Source organism: Epinephelus lanceolatus, chromosome 6, assembly GCF_041903045.1.
Source record: "Epinephelus lanceolatus isolate andai-2023 chromosome 6, ASM4190304v1, whole genome shotgun sequence".
Lineage (NCBI taxonomy): Eukaryota > Metazoa > Chordata > Actinopteri > Perciformes > Serranidae > Epinephelus > Epinephelus lanceolatus.
Window position 1 is genome coordinate 5,853,809 of NC_135739.1, and position 23,469 is coordinate 5,877,277.

Here is a 23,469-nt window from a genome sequence, read left to right on the forward strand (position 1 = left end):
GGTCTCAGGAAATGTCTCAAGTCTTTACATGGTCATTTAAAACCATAAAAGAATACTGTGTCTCATTACGCTGGTTTATTATCTAATAGAATGTGCAGCCAGGGCATGGTTCTCCTCGCCATAAACTGTTAAGTTGTCTATCATACATGTAGAGGAAAAGAATCACAGTAAGACATTAACCAGACATGTAAATGATTGAATGAATCACAGAATGGCATCTTTAGGGAAGGTGCATGTTAAGTGCGACACAGCAAAATACTGTTCAGACTTTGATCAGAACTGCCGGAGACAGTCGGAGTTGATACGCTGGAAGCATCCGGGTGTGTAAAGACAGTCACAAGTTTCCTGTCAGCTCGGCAAAGAGTGAATACACAGGTGAGTTTGATGTTTTTAATTAATTAGCTGTTTATATTATGGACTTCTTTTAATCTACATTACTGTGATGAAGAGTGGTACAAGTTTTGCATTTGGTCTTGTAGCATTGGATTTAGTGATTTTAGTAAAGCTTATACAGAGACTTAGTCCTACTGGTAAAAATGGATCTTATTTTGTCTTTTGGAGTGAGCCTCTGAACTGTCATTCATGATTTAACTGCACTCTCAGGTCAGGTTGGGATGGCGGTGGCCCAGGGCCCGTTCTTGGCTGCTGTGCTCCTCCTCGTCTCTTGGCTCCACTGCTCCTCTCCCCTACCTGCCTGTCCGGAGTCCTGCGCCTGTCAGAGCACTCCCCTGCTGAACTGTTCCTCCGCTGGCCTTTCCTTTGTGCCCCAACAAATCCAAGACTCTGTAACCGATTTAGACCTGTCTCATAACCTCCTTGACTCTGTAACACTCTACCGACCACATCGCAGCCTCAGGAATGTGTGGCTGGGAAACAACAGTATCACACACTTGTCTCTCTGCGTGGAGAGAAGCATCAGAGGTAGACATGTACATCGCCTGAGACCTCAGAGCAGATGGGGATGTGTATCTTGGGCCCCCACCCTGCAGCTGCTATCTGTTGAGAGGAATCAGCTTGAGCAACTCCCACAGGGTGAGTCAGTGTGATATGGTAATAAACCACATATATAAAACACAGTCACAGCACACGTACAGCAGCACATTTAATAAAGAAAAGATATAACACAACAAAGCAGTATTGGCAAAAGTAAAAGTACTCATTGGGCATTATTGTCCCTGTTAATATTATTACATGATCATTATCGATGTGTTCACATATACGCAGCACAATAATGCCCTTGTTTGGTCAAAGTGGGAGTATTTTAATTACTTAAGATATGGCTGGATAGTTTAATCAATAACAATTTGTCATTTTATAAACTGATCATATGTTTTGTATGAAAAGATCTGATAATGGCTTTTCAACTGATGTAGAAATGTAATGGAGCCTCAAATACAAGCACTGGAGTGAAGTACAATTACCTCAGCTGTACTTAAAGTATTAATTAAGTAAATGTTCTTTCCAACACTGGTGTCAACACATATGTACAGTAAGAAAAGCTGTAGAACTGAGTAATCCAAAACATTATAATCACAAAATTTAAATCATCAGCCACCAACATCAATAGAAATGCCAACCGATATGAGCACAGGGTGTCTACAGGTCCTTAGATAGTCTTAAAATGACTTAAATTAAGTTTTCTCAATGTAAGGCTTAGAAAGTCTTAAATATTCAGATTCAATGGGTCTTATATTTTGGGTCACATTACTGTGAAATTTTCTCCAGCCTGACAGACCTAATAACTGTTCACAATCATTGGACAGACTTAAGAGAAATAAATTTTTCCCGGGGTATTCCTCTGAATATTGCAATGATAAATAGCATTATTATTATAGGGATGAGATTTTGTTTCCTTACTGTTCATTTTGAACTGACATCAGTGTGTTTACTTGGAGAGAGTACTTACACATGTGTCTCACACACACATACATATATATTGTGTATTTCCATTGCAGGTTTGGTCTTGAATTTCATATAAGGTGGTATTAAAAAGTTCTTAAAAAGTCTTCAATTTAACTTATTATGTTCACAGTAATGCATAGTATCTTGTAATGATTTATAGACCACACCCATTTGTCCAGAAGTCAAATGGTTACATGAAATGTCCATTGTCTGGGTGTGTGCCCATGATGTACATGCTGTAGTATGTAAGGTAGTAAAGTGTGTAAACAGGAGGTAGACAAAATGACATACACACACTTAATAGATTTCAATCTTGATGAAGATGAACATCACTACAAAATGCTTAGAAAATATTGGCTGTGTGTATGTGAAGAGGATGTGTGAAGTGCAGTGTGAGTGGTTTAGTATATCTGTGGGCTTCTATCCTTGTTTTTCAGTGGCTACAAGCTTTTTTGTCTTGTGACCCCTTTCAACTAAAACATGATCCATTTACCGCTCAGATGTGTCTGAGGTTAGAGTCTTTGACTCAACTGATTAAACATCCCAGGCCTTAAAGGTAAAATCACAGATCAGGGGCAAGAAGATGACTCTAATTCTGTGTAGCAGAATGTTGTAGGGTTCTTTCCTGTCCCATTTACCATGTTGTGAATTTAATCAGGAAAATTACACATGGAAAAAAAATGTTTTTGTGTTCTGGCGATGAAAGCCTATGCATCTGATAGTGAAGTTGCCAAGTCGACACTAATTGCCCTCCGGAGTGTTGTTGAGAAATTTCCATGAGTCAGACCTGAGAGGTAGGGCCACCACTCATAGGCATATTGTTTGCCAAATTCTGTATAAAAACGTGTACCTAGGTAGGGCCGGGCAATATATTGATATCATGATATGAAATGAGATATCGTCTTAGATTTTGAGTATAGGCGTAACAGTGAAGTGATGTAATTTACCAGTCTGCCTTTACCTCATGATGGATCATTGCTTATCAAGAATCCATTGTGTAAATAAATGTCTTAAAGAAAGCACCAATAGTCAACCATATCATATCATTGCAGTATTGAAATTAAGATATTTGGTCAAAAATATTGTGATTTTTGATTGTCTCCATATCACCCAGCCCCAGTCTGAGGTCTGCTAATTTATCCATATGGGAAAATAAGTCTATGAGCTGTGCACGTTGTACTTACTGTCCTTTCATTTGAGTCTCACATATAAACAAACCCCCTCATTGATAGCCCTTATCTTTAGTACTTTGCTCCACTCAGAAATTATTAAACTTCCCAAGATAATGACACTGTACACCCTTCAGTCAGTCACAGCTTTTACTGACATTCCAGTGGCTAGGTGCAAACAAGCAGTTTAACTTTTGAGCCCCCCCCCAATCATGTTATTCTATAAAAACCCTGCTGCTCAGCTGAACATATGTGTCTCAGAGAAATGCGTTCACTATGGTTCCTTTAAAGGCATGTGTGAACAGCCCATTTACTTAGCAAGAGCTGTGTTGACAGTCATAGACTTGGTTCCTGTTTGGTATTCAGCTCACAGCACCCTCAGTGCCTCTCTAATGAAGCACAGACCCACAGTGCCTTACTTCAGCCCAGCAGTCTCAGGGAGATTGTCTCAGGCTAGTGAAAAGGAGGAGACAGAAAGGAATGAGCACGACAGGAAAAAAAAAAACCCTAGCCATTAATTAGGGATATTGTGAGCGTTTTCACAGTGAAAATAATCCAGAAGAATTTGGATCCATACTCCAGGAAAGAAGTGTTCATCGATTTGGACATTTTACACTATTCACTACCGAGATATCCAGAGCAAGAGCACGCAAAATACCTTTAGGTGGTATTATTTCATCTCAGCATTGAAAAGAGTGCAGTACTGCAAACACATCAACTTGTAGTTAACAATTAACAGTTTTTGACCTTGCAAATCACAGTGAAGAATGTAAAGTAGTACAGGACTGAGACAAGAAGGGACAAACCAACTTGTCAAAATGTGTAGCCACACTGGACTAGTAAAAGAGACTGGGCTTAATTTCAGACTAGGCTTTTAATTGAAGTTTTATGGTATGTGCGCTAGTAAATGGCAAGAGACAAAGAATATTTTGATCCTGTTTGAATTGTGCTATGAATTACACTTGTGTTTTGCAATTTTAAGTTATTTTGCAAGTCAAGAAAATAGCAGTTTGTTGTTGGTTTGTCATAGTTGTATGTAAATACACCATAGATTTTTATAATAACTACACACCGGACCCCAAGATGGCGCCTTTTCATTCCAATGGAGTTGCTCGCCTGGCGCATGTGCCAAAAAAGTTTTCTAGCTTCTGGGTTTACTTCCGTGGTATGCGGCCCACTGAATATGCACAGTAGCGTTTCTCCTGCTGGCCCCTCCCGCGAGTTCCCGCTTGCCCTATATACTTCACACTGTAGTAACATCACAGATTTAAATCGTTTTTCTTGGTTTGAGAGGCCTGGAATACATTCAGTGAACTACATTTCTCGTCTCCCACGATATATGTCACCTAGCTAGCTAGCATGGTAACTTAGCTATGTCCATGCACAAAAATATCGTTATCTTACCTGATGTGTTTTATGGAGCGACTCCCAGTCGTTTTGTCAGCTCAGACGCCAAAGAACGAGCAAGACCCATTGTTCACCTAAGTATATCCAGTACAAAAGACAGGCATCATAGCTTCACTGAGAGAAGATGGTATGACGTCACTTATGGAGCTTGTGTAGTCTTTCTAATCAGCAGTTTTATAACAAACTGTTACTTTCTTGACTCGCAAAATTATCTTTAAAATTGACAAACGTATGTGTAATTCATGGCACTATTCAAACAGGATCAAAAAATGTTTTGCCTCCTGCCGTTTACCACTATTTTTTCTGAAATCAGGTTACCATGGTTGTCCACCAAAAGGGGAGGGACTTCGCCTTTTATTAAAAAACCTATAATATACACAACATTCCTTGCTCCTTTTTAGTGCAACACCATCATGGTTATTGTTGAGTTCTAATTACAGCTCTTGTTTCTGTCATCCAGGACTGGAGGGCAGTGAGTCCTTACAGGTTCTGCAGCTCTCCTTCAACAGGATCTCAACTCTACGACCAGGAGACCTGAGCCACCTTCGACAGCTAAAAGAGCTACACCTACAACATAACCTCATCACAAGTCTCCATCCACAGATGTTCCAGGATTTAGCCCAGCTCCAGGTAACACTGATTTTGAATCTAACTTGTTAAAAGCATGCACAGAGTATTAAGTACTCCAGCAAACTCAGGAGTGAAAGATAATGTAGCTTTTAATTTGGAAACTTTAAATGGTATTAGCAGTCACATTACATGTCTCAACATGTGATGTATGTCCATACTGTGTCCCCCTCAAAGGTTCTCGATCTGAGCTTCAACATGTTGACCAGCCTCCATCCTTTGACGTACTTCTCTCTCCGTAACATTGGAGCTGATGTTCAGCTGGGTGGGAACAGCTGGCAGTGTGATTGCAGTATGCGCAGTTTAAGAAGGCGGATGGCATATGACAGCAGCAGAGGCCTGCAGGCTTGGAGCGTGGTGTGTGCTACCCCCTCCATCATCTCTGGCAGAGACCTGCTACAGGTAGAGGAGCATGACCTTAACTGTTTTAGTGCTGAGGACGGGCCAGAGGTCCACCGAGATGTGACTGTCTATAGTGGCTCAGAAATACTGCTGTCTTGCTCTACACAAGGTAACACAGTCCAAAAAAAGTGCAAAATAACTTGAATATAGTATCTCAAATGTAGGTTAATCTAACTGCATGTTAATGATGTCTCTGTTACAGATTCAACATGGTGGACACCCAGTGGTCAAGCATCCGTGAGCCAACCTCAGGCTGGTCTGCTCATCAGTGACGTCACAGAGAGAGACGCAGGACTATATGTGTGTGTGTCTGAAGAACACGAAGTTATGTCTGTTTTTAACCTTCAAATCAGTAAAATAGGAGGTGCAAGAAGAAAAACTAGAAGTTTACCCAGAACCAGCCAAGAGATCATCCCACAGGACACCCCAGACAGGATAGGTCAAGAAAGGAATCTGAGAGCTACACAGTCTAACTTGGCTCTGGCTGTGTGTCTGTCTGTTTTCATCACATTTCTGATAGCCTTTATCCTAGGAGTCCTAGCAAGACCTTGTATTGATGTACTTTGGGGAAGGATCACCAAGAAGAAAAGTACCTCTGCGACCCACTCTGTCTCATCTGTAGAACAAAGACAATATGACAATGAGGCCTACTACGATGGTGAAGAACCACAACAAATAGGAGCTCACAGGGAAAGAAGAGTCACATTTAGCACTGTAGACTATAGAGAAGACAGAAATGTACAGTATTATGATACCGTAGCTGGTGACAATCAGGAAACCATCAACAATGAAGCAGTGATTGAATGTGAAGTACGCAATACAAATACAGCTAGAGATTCAGGAAGTGAAAACAGCGTACGACTGAGTATAACAGAGGATAACCAGAGAGATGGCACAGTACTCTCAGGAGGCCACACACACAGCATAGAGTTTGAACACATCCCAGACCCTGTTGAACAGGAGAAGAGGAGAAGCTTGTCTTCCTGCTCGGATTCTTCACAATCTGACAAAGTTTTCAATGAGGACCAAATGACCCAGAAAGCAACAACAAAGTCTCATCAGCTGGCAGAGGACTCCTCAACAGATATCAGAGTGGAGGTGTCACAGATTTCTGTAGAGGGCACAAGTAAACTTCCTGGATTTTCTCCAGAGCCCTTTGCAGATTGGTCACCACATACAAATAACACCAACCTTACAGACCCTGAACTGTGGCAGGAGAATGAAGAACAATTTGAATTTAGTGATTCTGTTCATAGTTCATCTGCAAGGTCCAGCAGTGTGCACGGTTCTTTTAATGATTCAAAACTGATTTTGGTGCCCACTTCTGATAAACAGAGGACAGATGATTCGTCCAGCTCTAGCTCATATGTCAGTGAGGATGAGCCCACACAATACACTGTGAACTCAGACCAAGAGGAGGAGGAGGAGGATAAAGAAAGGAAGCACAATAACCCTGAGGTCACTAACGCTAGCCTTAAACAGGGTGTTAGTTTTGAACAACAGATCCACAGTGTAGACTCTATCAGGCCTACAGTGCGATTTAATCAGGATGATTACAGTTACGACAAGCAAAGGCCTGTAGTGAGACCAGAGGATTCCTTTTCCTCTCATTCCAGTGACAGTGATGTGGAGGACTACACAGTTAAAAAAGGGCAAGTACCCAGTTTGGTTGTTACCAGTCACAGTAAGAGTCTGGACACTGGAGCACCTTCACCCTCTGCTGCTTATCCGTCCTCTTCAAGCAGTGAGAGTGAAGCAGAAATCAAAGACCTAAAGGTGGAACACAGTATTGGCAGATTGAATGAGGGCATCAAAATCAACAAGGCAGAAACACTGTCAACTGACCGGGATCGCATATGTATCCCCCCAATTAAGAGGCGTGTAGTTATCAAAACTCCGCTACCAGCTTCTGATTCATCCTCTAGTGATGAGAGTACGGATGAAACAACAAATCACAGAAAGAAGCAGGAACAAGGAGAGGTGAACATGGCAGGGCAATCTGTAACCCATGATGCCATGAAGCCACAATGTCCTGCTCTAGATCCTGCCCCTGCTACTACCATTAAGAGGCGGGCCCCATTGCCACCTATTGATTCTTCTAGTGATGAGAGTGCAAATAAAACAATGGAGCAGAAGCAGAAGCAAGGAGAGACGCAAATGATGAGGCTTCCTATTAAAGTATCTCAAACAGCAAGTTGTGATTCAGACATACAATGGCCTGCCCTAGATCTGGAGCATATTCCTCGCATCAAGAGGCGTCTAGATATCAAAGCACCATCACCTGATTCATCTTCTAGTAGCGACAGTGAGGATGAAACAACAACACATATTAAGAGGCAGGAGCAAGAGCAGATGAACATGGCAAGGCCTCCAAGTAAAGTATCTGAAACTGCACGTTATAACCCACAAACACAATGGCCTCTCCTTGATCTTCAGCATACTAAACACATCAAGAGGCGTCTAGATATCAAAGCACCGTCCCCTGACTCTGACTCATCTTCTAGTAGTGACAGTAAGGATGAAACGACACACCACACAGAGATGCCAGGGAAGGTGGAGATTGCAGGACTTCCATTGCAAGAATCTCAAACAGGAAGTCATGATCCAAGCACAGTGTTTCCTTCCATAGATCTTGAGCACATTCCCCACATTAAGAGACGTCTAGATATCAAAGCACCAACACCACCACCGGATTCGTCTTCTAGTAGTGACAGTGAGGATGAAACAACACACCACACACAGAGGCCTGGGAAGGTGGAGATCACAGGACTTCCATTTCAAGAATCTCAAACAAAGAGTCATAATCCAGACACAAAGTGGCCTGCCCTTGATCTTCAGCAGACAATGCACATCAAGAGGCGTCTAGATATCAAAGCACCACCACCACCTGATTCATCTTCTAGTAGTGACAGTGAGGGTGAAACAGTAAACCATATCACCAAGCAGGAGCAAGTACAGATGAACATGGCAAGGCTTCCAAGTAAAGTACCTGACACAGCACGTTATAACCCACAAACACAATGGCCTCTCCTTGATCTTCAGCATACTAAACACATCAAGAGGCGTCTAGATGTCAAAGTACCATCACCTGACTCTGACTCATCTTCTAGTAGTGACAGTGAGGATGAAACAACACACCACATACAGAGGCCTGGAAAGGGGATCACAGGACTTCAATTTAAAGAATCTCAAACAGAGAGTCGTGATCCAGACACAAGGTGGCCTGCCCTTGATCTTGAACATATTCCTCGCATCAAGAGGCGTCTAGATATCAAAGCACCATCACCACCACCTGATTCATCTTCTAGTAGTGACAGTGAGGAGGAAACGACACACCACACAGAGATGCCAGGAAAGGTGGAGATTGCAGGGCTTCCATTGCAAGAATCTCAAACAGGAAGTCATGATCCAGACACAAGGTGGCCTGCCCTTGATCTTGAGCATATTCCTCGCATCAAGAGGCGTCTAGATATCAAAGCACCATCACCACCACCTGATTCATCTTCTAGTAGTGACAGTGAGGAGGAAACGACACACCACACAGAGATGCCAGGAAAGGTGGAGATTGCAGGGCTTCCATTGCAAGAATCTCAAACAGGAAGTCATGATCCAGACACAAGGTGGCCTGCCCTTGATCTGGAGCATATTCCTCGCATCAAGAGACGTCTAGATATCAAAGCACCATCACCACCACCTGATTCATCTTCTAGTAGCGACAGTGAGGATGAAACAATCAACCATATGAACAAGCAGAAGCAAGGACAGATGAACATGGCAAGGCCTCCAAGTAAAGTATCTCACACAGGACGTTATAACCCACAAACACAATGGCCTCTCCTTGATCTTGCGCATACTAAACACATCAAGAGGCGTCTAGATATCAAAGCACCGTCCCCTGACTCTGACTCATCTTCTAGTAGTGACAGTGAGGATGAAACAACACACCACACAGAGATGCCAGGGAAGGTGGAGATTGCAGGACTTCCATTGCAAGAATCTCAAACAGGAAATCATGATCCAGGCGGGATGTTTCCTTCCATAGATCTTGAGCATATTCCTCACATTAGGAGGCGCCTAGATATCAAAGCACCAACACCACCACCTGATTCGTCTTCTAGTAGTGACAGTGAGGATGAAACAACACACCACATACAGAGGACTGGAAAGGTGGAGATTACAGGACTTCCATTAAAAGAATCTCGAACAGAGAGTCATGATCCAGACACAAGGTGGCCTGCCCTTGATCTTGAGCAGACAATGCACATCAAAAGGCGTCTGGATATCAAAGCACCACCACCGCCAACTAACTCATCTTCTAGTAGTGACAGTGAGGAGGAAACAATCAACCATGTAAACATGCAGGAACAAGGGCAGATGAACATGGCATGGCTACCAAGTAAAGTACCTGAAACTGCACATTATAACCCACAAACCCAGTGGCCTCTCCTTGATCTTCAGCATACTAAACACATCAAGAGACGTCTAGATATCAAAGCACCATCACCTGACTCTGACTCATCTTCCAGTAGTGACAGTGAGGATGAAACATCAGGCCATAATAAAAAGCAGACACCAGCAGGGGTGGAGTTTGCAGTGCCTTCATTTGAGAAATCTCAAACAGGAAGTCATGACCCTGGCACAATGTTTCCTTCCATAGATCTTGAGCATATTCCTCGTATTAAGAGGCGTCTAGATATCAAAGCATCATCACCCTCTCTTGAGCCACCCTCTAGTTGTGAGATAGTGGAGAAACATGAACAAAGGAAGGTACACATTTCAAGACATCCATCTCAAGGATCTCAAGCAGAAAGTCGTGATCCAGACACACAGTGGCCTGTCGTAGATCTTGAGCATACTATGCATGTCAAAAGGCGCCTAGATATCAAAGCACCACCACCAAGTTCTGATTCATCTTCAAGTAGTGACAGTGAGGATGAAACAACATACCAAGTTAAGAAAGGGGAGCAAGGAGAGACACACATGGCAAGGCCTCCAATGGAAGTATCTCAAACTGTAAGTTATGACCCACAAACACAATGGCCTCTCCTAGATCTTGAGCATACTAAACATGTCAAGAGGCGTCTAGATGTCAAAGCACCATCACCTGACACTGACTCATCTTCAAGTAGTGACAGTGAGGATGAAACAACACACCACACAGAGAGGCCAGGGAAGGTAGCCTTTGCTGAGCTTCCATTACAAAAATCTCAAACAATAAATCAGGATCCAGAATCACAGTGGCCTGCTCTTGATCTCGAGCATAATTTGCGCATCAAGAGGCGTCTAGATATCAAAGCACCATCACCAGTCTCTGATTCATCTTCTAGTAGTGACAGTGAGGATGAAACAACACTCTCCACAAAGACAATGAGGCCAGGGGTGGTGGGAGTTGTAGGGCCTCCATTTCAAGAATCTCAAACAGTGAGTTGTGATCCAGAAACACAGTGGCCAACCGTAGATCTCGGTAATATTACTCGCATCAAGAGGCGTTTAGACATTAAAGCCCCATCACCACCTCCTGATTCATTATTAAGTGGTGGAAGTACAAATCATACAATGGAAGGAAAGAGAGAGGAAGCTATCAAAATTAGTCCAGGTCACTCATCAGGCAGCTCAGATGAGCAAGAGAAGAGTATTGAAAATTTAAGATACCCCCCACCAACAGTAAAACCAGATTCAAGATGGCCTACACTGGATCTCAACAGTGACCTCTATGTCAAAAGGCGCCTGGATATCAGGGCACGTTCACCTCCATCTGAGTCATCTTCCAGCAGTGATGAGAGTGAAAGTGGGACTACAAACCCACCTAAAACGGATGTGGGGATTACAAGTCATAGACCAGAAGGAAAGATGCCGGACTTGAAAGTGAACGTCCCTCCTGTCAAGAGGCGTTTGAATATCAAAGCACCATCAGCACAACCAGATCCGGTTCTTAGTAGTGTGTCTCCAAGCTCTCAACAATCTGAATCATACTCTTCCAGAAGCAACAGTGAGGATGAGCGCAGAGACCAAGCTAAAGCAGGACTGGGAGTATCTGCCCCATTAAAGACCATGGAAAAGGAGTTCATTACAGCACCAAAGACCCCACTGATAAACATTTCTCACCGCCCAAAGGCAGACCACAATATCAAATTAGAAAAGTATACAGTTGTTACAGATGATGTGGGGGTAAAAACAAGTGACAACATCAGCAGACCGCCAGAGATAAACCCAGAACTCCAGTCACGATGGGCAACAATGGATCTTGGCATCTCCCGATTCAGAAAGCGTCTTGAAATCACATCGCAAACACGTGAACCACCAAATCTGCCCTCATCACCTCCACCTGACTCCCCCTCGTCTTCCAGCAGTGAAACTGGGACTGGGAGCAAACGCAGCAAAACAAGACAAAAGAGAGAGGGAGTTGGAATTCAAGGAATCATACACACAGAATCATCTGTAACCACCAAAAACAAAGTGCCGAGGAAGGCTGGGACAGAGCTCAGAAGCCAAACATCAGAGGAGTCTCCTTCAGTGCACCCCCATTTGAGTCTCACTAATATCCCCCATGTCAAGAGGACTTTGGATATCAGAGCACCGTTACAAAGGGAATCATCCTCCAGCAGCAGTAGTGAGGATGAGACGGTAGCCCATAGTGTTCCTGACCTAAGTCTCGGAGTCCCACGTGTAAAGAGGCGTCTGGATATCAAGGCACCATCACCAGAGCCAAGTAATTCCTCCAGCAGTGAGAGTGAAAATGAGGTGACACAAACCACTGTAAACCAAAGCAGATATCCATCCAACATGTCAGGAATGATAGACAACGACCATCTAATCACATATAAGCGTTTAATTATGAAACCGTCATTGCCGCTGGGTAATTCTTTCACCCCCAGTGGCATGGATCAAACTATAGACCACACAAAACAAAGATATACAGGGACTGAAATAGTAACTGTTACACAAGGAGGTCCATTTGATAGTGTGGGAGACAGAGATGCATCTCTTTCCCCAAAGAGAGTTCCCAGTATGAGCTTTGATGATGTAGTAAAGAAAAGGCTTGAGCAGTCCAGAAGCACCACAGATTTAGACGTTCCACCTGAGATAAGGTGGACTGGTGTCGGCCGTCAGCTTTCTGACCATTCCCTTCCCGGTCCAAGGAGACATCTGGATGTAGGCGTATCATCTCCACAGCAGCCTCCACCTGCAAAGCCAGAATGTCCCCCATCTGACTCCTCCAGCAGTGAAAGTGATGATAACATAAAACAAGACAAGGGGAAGGCAGATGTGACACTGACGCATAAACACTCATCTCTTAGTGCCAGTGGTGTTTCTCTTGCATCCAGCAGAGCTCTTGACAAGTTTGACAGCCCACCCAGCAGCACAAGTGAGCTTTTGAGGGCTTTATCTGAGGACACAAATAAAAGGAAAGGCCTCAGTGCCCTAAAAGCCATGTCAACGGAGAGACAAAAGTGGGACACAGTAGACGGAAATTTAGATAAGGGAGCATCTCCTACATTTGATGACACCAGTTTTAACTATCGCAGGTCTGAGGAGGACGTCAAGCCCCTGGCCAAACAGCCACTACCACAATTACGTCTCTCCTCTACTTCAGTAGATGAGAGAAGAGCTAAAGATCTGCTGTACGACATTCCTCGCTACAGAAGGCATGACATAGGAGATACTGAACCACCACAGAGGGCTCCACCTCCTGTTCCAGCAACACCACCACCACCATATGAGGCAGTAGGGCTGTCACGGAGGTTTCCACAGAGCAGTAAGACACAAGGGTTGGAAGGCACCAGATCTTATCTGCAACAGAGCAGAAAGACAGAGGAATCAACAAGTTCTTCACTTACGTCACAAAACCTGGCGGTCTATTTCGACTCCTCTAACGTGAACATTAGTGAAGTCTGATTTTTTTTAAAGAGTCCCCGCATCCTTAACACTGACAAAACAAGCAAATGATTGGCACTGTGTTGATCTTAGGCAGCCAGTGAATAAGATGTTGTAAATTATATTTTCAAGTATTAAGCTTGAAATGAAATGTAAATACTAATAATTTATTGTGTGTAACTGTTGTAGAGAGGAATAGAGGGCACTATATTTGTCTTTCAGATTTGCCCTATTTCTGTAAATCATCCATAACAAAGACATTTGTCTGTAATTAATTTTGCAACAACAATCCATATCATCTTGTCATGTATAATTAATACACATATAAAGAGACCTTAATAAAATCTTATCGATGAACAATATAAGGCTGAGCTTTCACTTGTAGATAGATCTAAATAATGACAACAGCGTGACAGTATTACTGTTTTACAGTTTTTTTAAGGACAAGCTGTTAACTTAAGAGCCCAAAAATAAGCCAGTAAGTTAATAAACCCTTTTATTTATGTATATAGACATAGGTTATAGTGAAAACAGACATATAGACACTTACATAGTTTACATACATATATACAGTTGGGACAAGGGTGTTCATCCTCCTGCATTGTCATGGGAGAATACTAAAACATTGATCTCTACACAGTATTTGGTAAGCAATCCAACAACTACCTCAATCTTAGATGTTATGCTGATGGTGGATGCATTGTAATGACATTAGAGGCTTTCGTATAGTTTCAGCTGTGGTGGATTTCAATGACATGAGAGCTGATGTATTTTATCTTCACAACAAATTTCAATGTGTGTTTCCTGGGTATCATGACAGTGTAAATAAATAAAACTCCATCCTGTATACTGGCTGCAGCTCTGTGGAGCTTACAGCACGTGTACGGATGTCTAAGATGGGGTTAATGCAGGAGGGAACTCCTGCTCCACCGTGAGGTTACAGGTGTGTTCCAGGTCTTAATAGACACAATCATGTTGTTTATCAGAATTAAGATAACATGATCGTGAATATCAAATTAAGCACAAAACACTTGCACAAATTTCTGTACAAAACAAAAACGTGTTTGAAAAATGTTTTCAAAAAATCTCATCCATTCACAAAAGGCTCTGTTGGAGCATGCATGCAAATATTAAATCTGACGATTCAGCATCACACCACAGCCAAAGACAAAAATTTATACATGTGTTACAAGAACATTATACTAGGCGAAAAGAACAGCATAGCATCATCACACAGTTCCAAACTGTCAGTGTCCACTGTTTTGATTAGATCCTACGGGTGGTACAAAGCAATGCTTTCAGCAAACCTACCTTTCTACTCAAGCCTTAAGGACCTCGTCCTGAGAGGGTCACTGGTCTTCCACTGTAGTTATATTAACACTGTCAGTGTTGGGAGAGATGCTACTAGTAAGAGGAGACCTGAAACTATCAGTGGACTAAGGAGGACAAAACAGATGCCACACATCAAGACAAAATGGACACCAACAAGCTCTATGTCAACTTATAACACAGCCCAAACAGTCTGAATTCATCCTGAAGTAATCCCTGACCACTCAGTGTGTCTGTGTGTGCATGTGTTGTATGTGTTCTCACACGTGTATATACATTTGGGTTTGTTGGTATGTGTGTGGGACACACAAAGTGACTTCCATGTTTTGAGGCACAATAATACTCTTACCTACAGAACGTAGATACATAAATCGGTCGTCGGACCAATAAATGCTGATCAGAGCACTAGTGGCTCACCGCTGTACTGTAATAAGAGTTAGTAAGCAGCAATGCTGATTTGTTTGGTGCTATGAGGTCTGAAGCCTTTGCAGGGAGTTAGCAAACTGTTAGCATTAGCTGGAGCAAAACAGCAGGAGGGAACAAAAAATGGAGGGGAAAAAGAAAGGGAAAAAAATCACTGGCACAAATCAATAGTAAACAGCACAGGTACCAGAGACCTGCGATCAACCTTTTGACACAGTGTGCTTCTTGAGGAACTCCTATCTAACTCAAAATATGACAAACAATAGTTAGTGCCATCTGTCCAGAAAAGCTCAAGTTCAAGTTCATTGCACAGATATATAATATTTAGATGTGCCCAGGTCAGAGTGACCCTGTTTAAGACTCAGACACAATGCATGAATGGTCACTGTTGGTTTCTCTGTGCTGAAGACAAGGGGTGAGGAGTGGTTCTCCCACACAATACCATTTTGCTTCCATCGTCCACGTATGATACCATGTTATCCTAACACAGACAGCAATATGACATGTCACAGTGAGAGAGAGCAATGCCACCGGGGATTGCTGCAAGCTTGCCCACTATGCAACTTCAGTCGGGAACATAACTCCACAATGGCAGCCCTCCGCCTCCACGCTCTGGGCAGCATGCACCCAGGCTGCAAACCCAGCGCCCCCACCCTAGCCCACCCACAGCCCGAACCCCTCCTCTACCAGGAAGCACCCACAGTCACTGCTTTACCATTTTTGTATTGTTTACTTATTGGTTGTTGATTCTCATAGTCGTTGTTGTCACAGTTGTATTTTTTCCATTTTCCTTTCTGCTCTGCGCCTATGACATCTGTCTTTCCTTGTACCATTCCACAAACTCGTCCAACAAAACTGGCCCTGAAAAAAAGAAAAGACAGAGTAGAAGAGATTAGAAAAACAATTTACGTAACACTCACATGAATGTCACTGTCACGTTCATATGTGTTCACTCACAGGCACCATCCTCGTCATAGTTACTGAGGTCCAGGTTGATTGTCCTGCTGAACTCTAAAACATTGCACCATTGGTCTTTGTTGATGACTTTGTACTTGGATTGCTGAGGAAGAGTAAACAAATACATTCAATTAATGCAGTGCTGCATTTAGGGCTGTAACACACCAAACCAGCGGTCAGCCTTAGCTCAAACGGTGAGCATCTGTTGCCCTAGTTTTTGCTGTGTGTTCCGCACCACTGGCACCAGTCGGCTTTTTATCAGCCAATTCAGCATGTTGAATCAGTGTTGGAGACAGCGTGGTCCACCGGTGAATGAAATCACTCTGATTGGCAGTTTAGCTCAGTGCACGAGAAGAGAAACGGAAGTGAGGAAAGTAAACAAACAGCTAAAATCAAAAGGGCCTCAATTCGAAACAATTGTGTCATATTAGGAACGATTATGTTTTTAGCCACTGAGATCTTCAGCAGAAACAGTTCATAATTGTGTTAATTTTTCGCTAGCTCACAGTACATTTCCTCTGTTCTCTCAGCATCTGGTTGTGTTGTTAAGGTGCTAACTGGCTAACTAGCATCTTGAATCCTACCTGACCAGTTCTGGTTTCTCTTTTTTAATGATGAATACAGACTACTGCATCCACTGGTATAGAGAGTTATTTCCTTGCATGTAGGTGCAGAACGTACATGCTGGTTGGCCGTTGGCTGTAGACTTTAGTGTGTGTTCATGTGTTCCTTTTTGGCCGAGACATAGGCGACATTAGGCGACACGACAATTGCCCTTCGTCGCCAATAGTTTGGTGTTGGCTTGGTGTGTCTGGGCCTTAAATTGTGGATTGCTCTATCATGGCTGGAGTAATCCCATTTTAAGATGGTAGAGTTTTATTTTCTGCACATGGTTTCAGCTTTCACGTTAACCAGTTGCTGGCTCTAGCTTCATATTTAATGTACAGACATGTGAAAGGTAGCAATCTGCGTCTCCTATAAGCAAGGAAGCAAAGTGTATTCCTCAAAATGTTAAAGAAGTCCTGTAAACAGTCTGAATTAATTTTATCCTCAGCTACATGTCATCACGTGAATGATAATATTTAGTAAAGGAGTATGTTCTCTAGTTACAGTAAGTTAAAAGGGCATATTATGCATATTTTTAGGTTCATACTTATATTTCTGGTTTCTACTAGAACATTTTTTCATGCTTTAAAAACATTTTCTTTTCTTCATACTGTCTGAGCTGGTACATCCCTATTCATCCTCTGTCTGAGATGTTCTGTTTTAGCGATAGACTGTAAAAATAATGGACTTAGCTACCGTGACGTCACCCCTTGGTTTGTGGACTCCCATTTTGAAGCCTCTAGCTTAGCATTTTCGGCCATTCAGCTCTTTAGCAGCAATGGTGTGGAACTGTTTGTTACTGTTGGCTAGTGCACAGTAAATACAAGGCTATTCAGTGAAGGATGGAACATACTGTAGTCTCTGACCCCAGTCTTTTGTAGCTACATGCTTTTGGGTACAGTCAATAGAATGTCCATTCTATTGTACATGTCTGATGTACAATAGAAGGTTTTCACATAGAAAGCATTTGTTTATGGTCTTTTATCACAGAGTTTTTCAATGGCTGCAGAACTTGATTCTCACCCAAATCCTTATTTTTCATACAAAAATATTACGATTCAAGTCCGACTGCAGACGCCTCAGTGAAACCAATCAATTGCCCCCATGTTCTATGACAGTGTGCCAGCTATTGAGCCTTTCAGCAACTGCAGACCAGATTTCAATGACCATACGTTGTACCCCATTGATATGATGTGTGATATGACGCTGTGACTTCTCCCTTTTTTGACCTCCTTGGGTATATATTATTTGTTCTTTCAACAACAGGTTGTGGTTCTTAAAAGCTAACTGGCTAACTAGCGTCTTGAATCTGACCTGTTGGTGTCCCTTTTTTAATGACGAATACAGACTACTGTCACCACCTGCTATGGACAGTCATTTGCGGTGTGTTCAGGTGCAACTTTGTGGACAAAAAAGTCACAAAGGCGACACAGTGCAACAGTCAGCCTTCGTCACCACTAGTTTCTTAATGTCAATTGTGTGTCTGGGCTTTTAGTCAAGTCAAACAGGAATTCAAACAGTCATATATTTAACTACAGTATGAGACAACTCCAATTTGGTAAAATGTTGTAGAGGACATATGTGAGCATGACGCTTACCTCTAGAAACTGATTAAACACAGGAAACAGCGGCCACGTCTTTCCCAGAAGAAGCCCCAGCATACACTTGGCTGTGTTCAAGTCCAAACTCCTCTGATCCTTTTCCTGTCCAATCAAAACAACCAAAAGCTTCATGAAATCAATGCAAAGTGTCAACCACACTTTAAACAGAGGGTCAGACTGGTAATGTTATTATCATCAGTATTAGCCCAAAACACAGAAAAGGCTGAATTCTTTGACCTGTCGCTGTTACTGTTAGAACACTGTAGCTGAGTCACGTTTTCATTCTCTGCAACAGAGTGGGTTGCTTTGCTTAAGTCATTGTTTAATGTCTACGTGAGAGAAAAGTCAGGCTATGGAAATAGGCATTGATAAGTGTTTTCCCACTCAAAGTCAAACTGGAAAATTATCTTGACCTCCTTAAAACATCGAGGTTGTTCTGAACATTGGCTTGAGTGAGACCTCATAAGAATTTTAATCAGGTGTGTTTAAAAAACAACTGTTTCTGATGGGGATTTTATCATTCAAATTAACTGAATTCAGTTTGTTTCAGAAAGAAAGACTTTGCTTTACTCACCCGAGCAAAATCAAAGGCATATCTATAAATGAGCTTAAAACTGGTGCTGTCATTTAGGACAGATCTCAGGTAGTCGAGCGAGTTCCTCAGCCTCTCTGTGGAGTCGCACCTGACAACAGCAGAAAAATGCCTTAGACATACTCTACACTTCACTACCTGCTCAACTGGGTACCAAGGGCACTCGATAAAGACATGACTAGAGACAGAGAAAACACAGCAAGGCAACAATCAATCTTGAAAACAGCATTGGAAAAGACAAAAAGTAGGTAACTGACGTACTGCAGCGAGCCCATGCCTCTCAGCCACTCCTGAAGAGTGAAATATCCCATACTCTGGGCATCCAGCTTCCAAGCAAGAACCAGCATCACCACCTGGGCACAGACAAAAACCTTTATAGCTACAGACGTCCTTAAACAAAACGTGTGTCAATGCATATTATCAATCTGTTAACTGAAATGACAAGTCTATTACATCAAAACACAGAAAACAACTGACCTCAATAACCCCTGAAACAAAGAATGAGCATAAATAAGTAATGACCTTGAAGTGAAGCTAGGTCTTCATATTTTTGTGTTACTAACTAATTTATGCAAACTGTTCATTTTTATATATCACTTAAAGAATTATGAGAAATGCCCATCACGTTACCACAGCCAAAAACGTGTCCACATTGCTTGCTTAGTTTGACTAGCCGCCTCAAGCGAGCAAACTGAGACCAAACAGACGTAACTAGGGAATTCTGCTTACGTTCTCTGGCTCCACTCCAATGTCCTCACAGAACTTCTCCATGCCCTCCGGACCCACCACGTCATCACAGCCTATTTTGGACAGACAGACAAGTGTGAAGCTGCGTGTTCTGATCGGTAGTAAAATGCTAATAAACTGAGAATGTGTCATGATGATGTGAGGGGAGTGATTTGCTGGCACAATGCTTTAAAATAGCGGTTCCCAACTGGTGGGTTGTGGTCCAAAAGTGGGTCTCAGGTCCTTCCTGAATGGACCGCAAGTGACTCACGAATGTGTCAATTTAGCAAAAAGCACACTTCATTTTGAAGAACAGGGAATTTCCAGCGCAGAGATTTTAGTTTTAAGTGCTGTTTCCTGCTGTAGAATGAGTGACACGAATAACAGACAGCTACTTGAAAAGAGACAACAAACCAGCTCGATGACATGGCCAAACGTAAGTATGACACTGAATAAATTAAGCTGTGTGGACCATGAACTAATGACTAAGGAGAAATCTGGACTGCATGGCTGGACCAGTTGGGAACCACTGCTTTAAGCCATAAAATGTCACCTGCATATTCATAGAACCACTCCAGGCATCTTTTACTGGAAAATGTCTCCTCCTCACGGATTTGTGACGTTTCATGTTTTCTGAAAACACTGCCGATGAAAAGAGAGTTGTGGTCACAAGCTCAGCAGTCGCACTGCTTGTAAAGTAGAGAATTTCAAAAGTGGTCGATGTGATTTAAAAAAGGCTTTTCTTATTACGGCTGCAAACTCAAAACTTGATGCCGCATTCCTCTTTAATAAGCCACAATAATCAATTTCTCCTGCATAACTGACACAGACTGAAGTGACCAATTTTTGGAATATTTAAGAAATGGATGTCACACCTGTCCTGCCGACTTTTCTTGGCTGACATGTCATCTCCAGCAGAGGGTCTCCTCTTTTTCCTAGGAGGCATGGCTCTCGAGCAACAAGCTAGGGAAGCAAGTGCAGGGCAGAATGAGAGACGGCTACAGATAAGCAACACACAGATTATTTTACTTGCTAAACATGCATGAGCTCTCAAAGATCCAGCAGAACGACACGTTGTTTTGGCACTGGCTTAATGCACAACTATCCTTGTCATGACAGCCGTGACAGTGTTTTATGCCATCTACAAAACACACAAGAACCAGCTGAGTTATTACCTGAGGGGTGGCTATCCTGTCCAACGTCTTCTGTCAGGTTCTATCAAAACAGATACCACAAGCTTGTACAGTGCACACATACACACACACACACATACACACACATAAACAAACCTAAAATACACAAAATGCACAAGCTGCCAATATGTATTTACCAGCCTGTGCAAGGTGTGGTGGATCTTATGGATGCTGGCCAGTGTAGTCAAGTGGGAATTCAGCTGTAAATCTATTTCCACAGAGAATAAAGATAACAGCAGAAATTAAACTAAAGCATAACACACAGCCTTCTGCTCCTAATTAAACTTATTAGCTTGGTACAAGGGTACAAGAAGGTGACATCACCGTAGCACCAACAGGAAGCTATGATTTGTAGTCTTTTGCTAGTAATCACTAAGTCTCCACAATGATCAGCTGACTTTCGTTAGATTTCTATTTTAAGGGTTAAACTTTGAGAGAACGACAGAATAATATCTCACACGGACGAGGGAGTGATTCTCTGCATTCCTCTACAGACATGCAAACTCGATCAAATCTGATAATGCATGCTACCTTGTCTCCAAATGTCATCTGTGCATCTCCGTTTAAAGGCTGTCATCAAATCCCGTTGCTTTTAATTGATTTCAATCGGCCAAACCAGACAAAAAAACACACTGCCGACCAGATAGCATTAGCTGCATACCTAAAATAGCAGTGCAGACGCGCAACTTGCACAGAGTTTACAAAGTATCTAGAGAGTTGGGCGTATGGGTGTTGTAGTCCATTTCCTTTAAAGAGGCCATTTACAACTCAGCGCTGGTTGGGAAACTAAACTACAATTCCCAAGGCTTAACAAAACAACTATTTCTCTCAGACCCCTCTACCCCCCAACATTTACCCCTACTGATTGAATGCATTTTACATTGTCTTAAAAAAATCTAACATCGTTTGCCTACTGGCACATAACCATTGCGCAGACGTTTTGCAGCAGCTGATGTATGTGCCGCAAAGCCCAACAGCACTGCTGCAGCAGGCAGTCAAAGATGTTTTACACAACTGCGTCACAATTTTCATTCTCTGTAATAGTCCGCAGTTGACCAGAAAATTGACCTATTTACACTGGCATTACGTTCACCCTAAGTTTGAGTTGAAACCCATTGTGCATCCTCAGTAATGATGGATATAAACATCACAACGCACCGATTACCATCGAAAACCTTCTGGATTTAACTAACGTCGGCTGCATTCAGCTGAGCACTGCTAACGCTACACAAAAAATGAACTCCACAGAGGCTGTCGAGTCGGATCAAACCTCCTGCAGGTCCAAACAACTGAAATTACACTAGCTATCTTTCCTTTGTTGTCGCCCAAGACAGCACAGGCAAATACAAAGGGACCACCAAATAGCACGGAATTCATACGTTCCCATCTAATCCTACAGAAACACGGGCTAAAAGTAGATGTAGAAACACAAAGCGTCTGTTTGCGTCTCTCCGATAAACTCTGCAGCATCCGTGAAGATTCGTCATTTGATGCAGAAAAGCCTCTATAACGTTACTACTTACTTGCCGCATCAGAGTGCATTTTTATGAAACATACAACTGTCTGTGGGAAGTCCGGAGACCGGCCAATAGGCGGGCCTTGTCAACGTAAACCACGCCCGCGGACCGTGATTGAAAGTGGGGCTGTTCGGTCTCCGCCTTGGGCCGCTGCTCATTGGCCAATCGAGGTGTCGTGTCACAAGGGGGCGGGACACGAAATAGATCCCGCCCACGCACAAATGTGATTGGACACAGTTCCCAAACAGGCTCCGCTACCGCTGTAACTGATTGGTTGAGAGGTTTTTTATGAGCACGTCAATCATCAGAATTTCCTCGTGCAAGCCTGAAGCCAGCCCACGATGGAATCTGATTGGTTGATCCGGTCATAAGTTGACCTCCCCTCGGTGTAGCTGCTGTTTGGGTTCGTTTAATGTCAACTCAGCCGAGCGGACGTTGGTAATGGTGCGTTTACGTCTCATTTCACGACGATACGGGCTCATTTCTCTGTCCTCGTGCTGTCACAAGTCGGTTGAAATCCCGGACGATTCTCCAGTTAGTGTGTAAAGTTTAGCAGCCGAGAGCACTGTTTGTCAGGTGACTGAGAATCCGAGTTATTAGTTAAAACGAGCTGATACATTGAACTGCAGCTACCTTGTGCTCTTGTTAATATCAATAACATTAATGTTAGAGATGGGATTTATGGCTCTTTCAGGGGAGCTGGATCTTGGTGAGCCGTTCCTTTCAAAGAGCCGTTCAAAAAACTGGCTCCTTTGACTGATTTTTATATTTATTAAGTTTTAAGAAGCCAGCCTGGTGGTAACTCATTTTATCTTGGAAATAATCACTAGGAGGTATGATGGGGTGAGATTTGGAACAAAATAATACAAAATTAGATATCCCACCAATATCTGAGTTTGAATTATTCTGAAATATTGATTATAACCTCATTTGACATGTGTGGACTAGATTTTAAAGTCTGATCTGGATTCATTGTAAATATTCCACAAGGTTGCGCCATATCACTCTGCTTTGACAGTGACATCACTATTTTGGATTTACCCTTTATACAAATTGTTTGTATGTGTGTAAAGCTACCATGACTTGTTATTCATGCAACACTGTGACCTTAACACTTACAAATAAACATTAAAAAACAAAGCA

The 23,469-nt window shown here is 42.6% G+C and overlaps 2 protein-coding genes across 5 annotated transcripts; one reads left to right on the top strand and one right to left on the bottom strand.

Moving 5' to 3' along the window:
* Positions 1 to 248: 248 nt before the first annotated feature.
* lrrc66 (leucine rich repeat containing 66) lies at positions 249 to 15,790 on the top strand. The gene is made up of 5 exons (XM_033622282.2): positions 249 to 375; positions 604 to 1,032; positions 4,939 to 5,108; positions 5,283 to 5,616; positions 5,710 to 15,790. The coding sequence occupies exons 2-5, from the start codon at positions 615 to 617 to the stop codon at positions 13,401 to 13,403; spliced, it is 8,616 nt and encodes a 2,871-aa protein (XP_033478173.2). The 5' UTR covers positions 249 to 375; positions 604 to 614; the 3' UTR covers positions 13,404 to 15,790.
* Positions 13,862 to 22,415, bottom strand: dcun1d4 (DCN1, defective in cullin neddylation 1, domain containing 4 (S. cerevisiae)). 4 transcript variants are annotated; one of them, XM_033622470.2, is made up of 11 exons: positions 22,333 to 22,415; positions 20,947 to 21,017; positions 20,792 to 20,831; positions 20,492 to 20,579; positions 20,170 to 20,258; positions 19,620 to 19,690; positions 19,152 to 19,243; positions 18,873 to 18,981; positions 18,296 to 18,400; positions 16,092 to 16,194; positions 13,862 to 15,995 (listed from the first exon to the last, which is right to left on the bottom strand). In XM_033622470.2, the coding sequence occupies exons 1-11, from the start codon at positions 22,349 to 22,351 to the stop codon at positions 15,940 to 15,942; spliced, it is 843 nt and encodes a 280-aa protein (XP_033478361.1). In that variant the 5' UTR covers positions 22,352 to 22,415; the 3' UTR covers positions 13,862 to 15,939. The 4 variants fall into 4 exon arrangements, with proteins under 4 accessions (XP_033478361.1, XP_033478360.1, XP_033478362.1 ...); XM_033622469.2 differs by lacking the exon at positions 22,333 to 22,415 and adding an exon at positions 21,341 to 21,526; XM_033622471.2 differs by lacking the exon at positions 20,947 to 21,017 and having other exon boundaries at positions 22,333 to 22,379.
* Between the last annotated feature and the right edge of the window lie 1,054 nt (positions 22,416 to 23,469).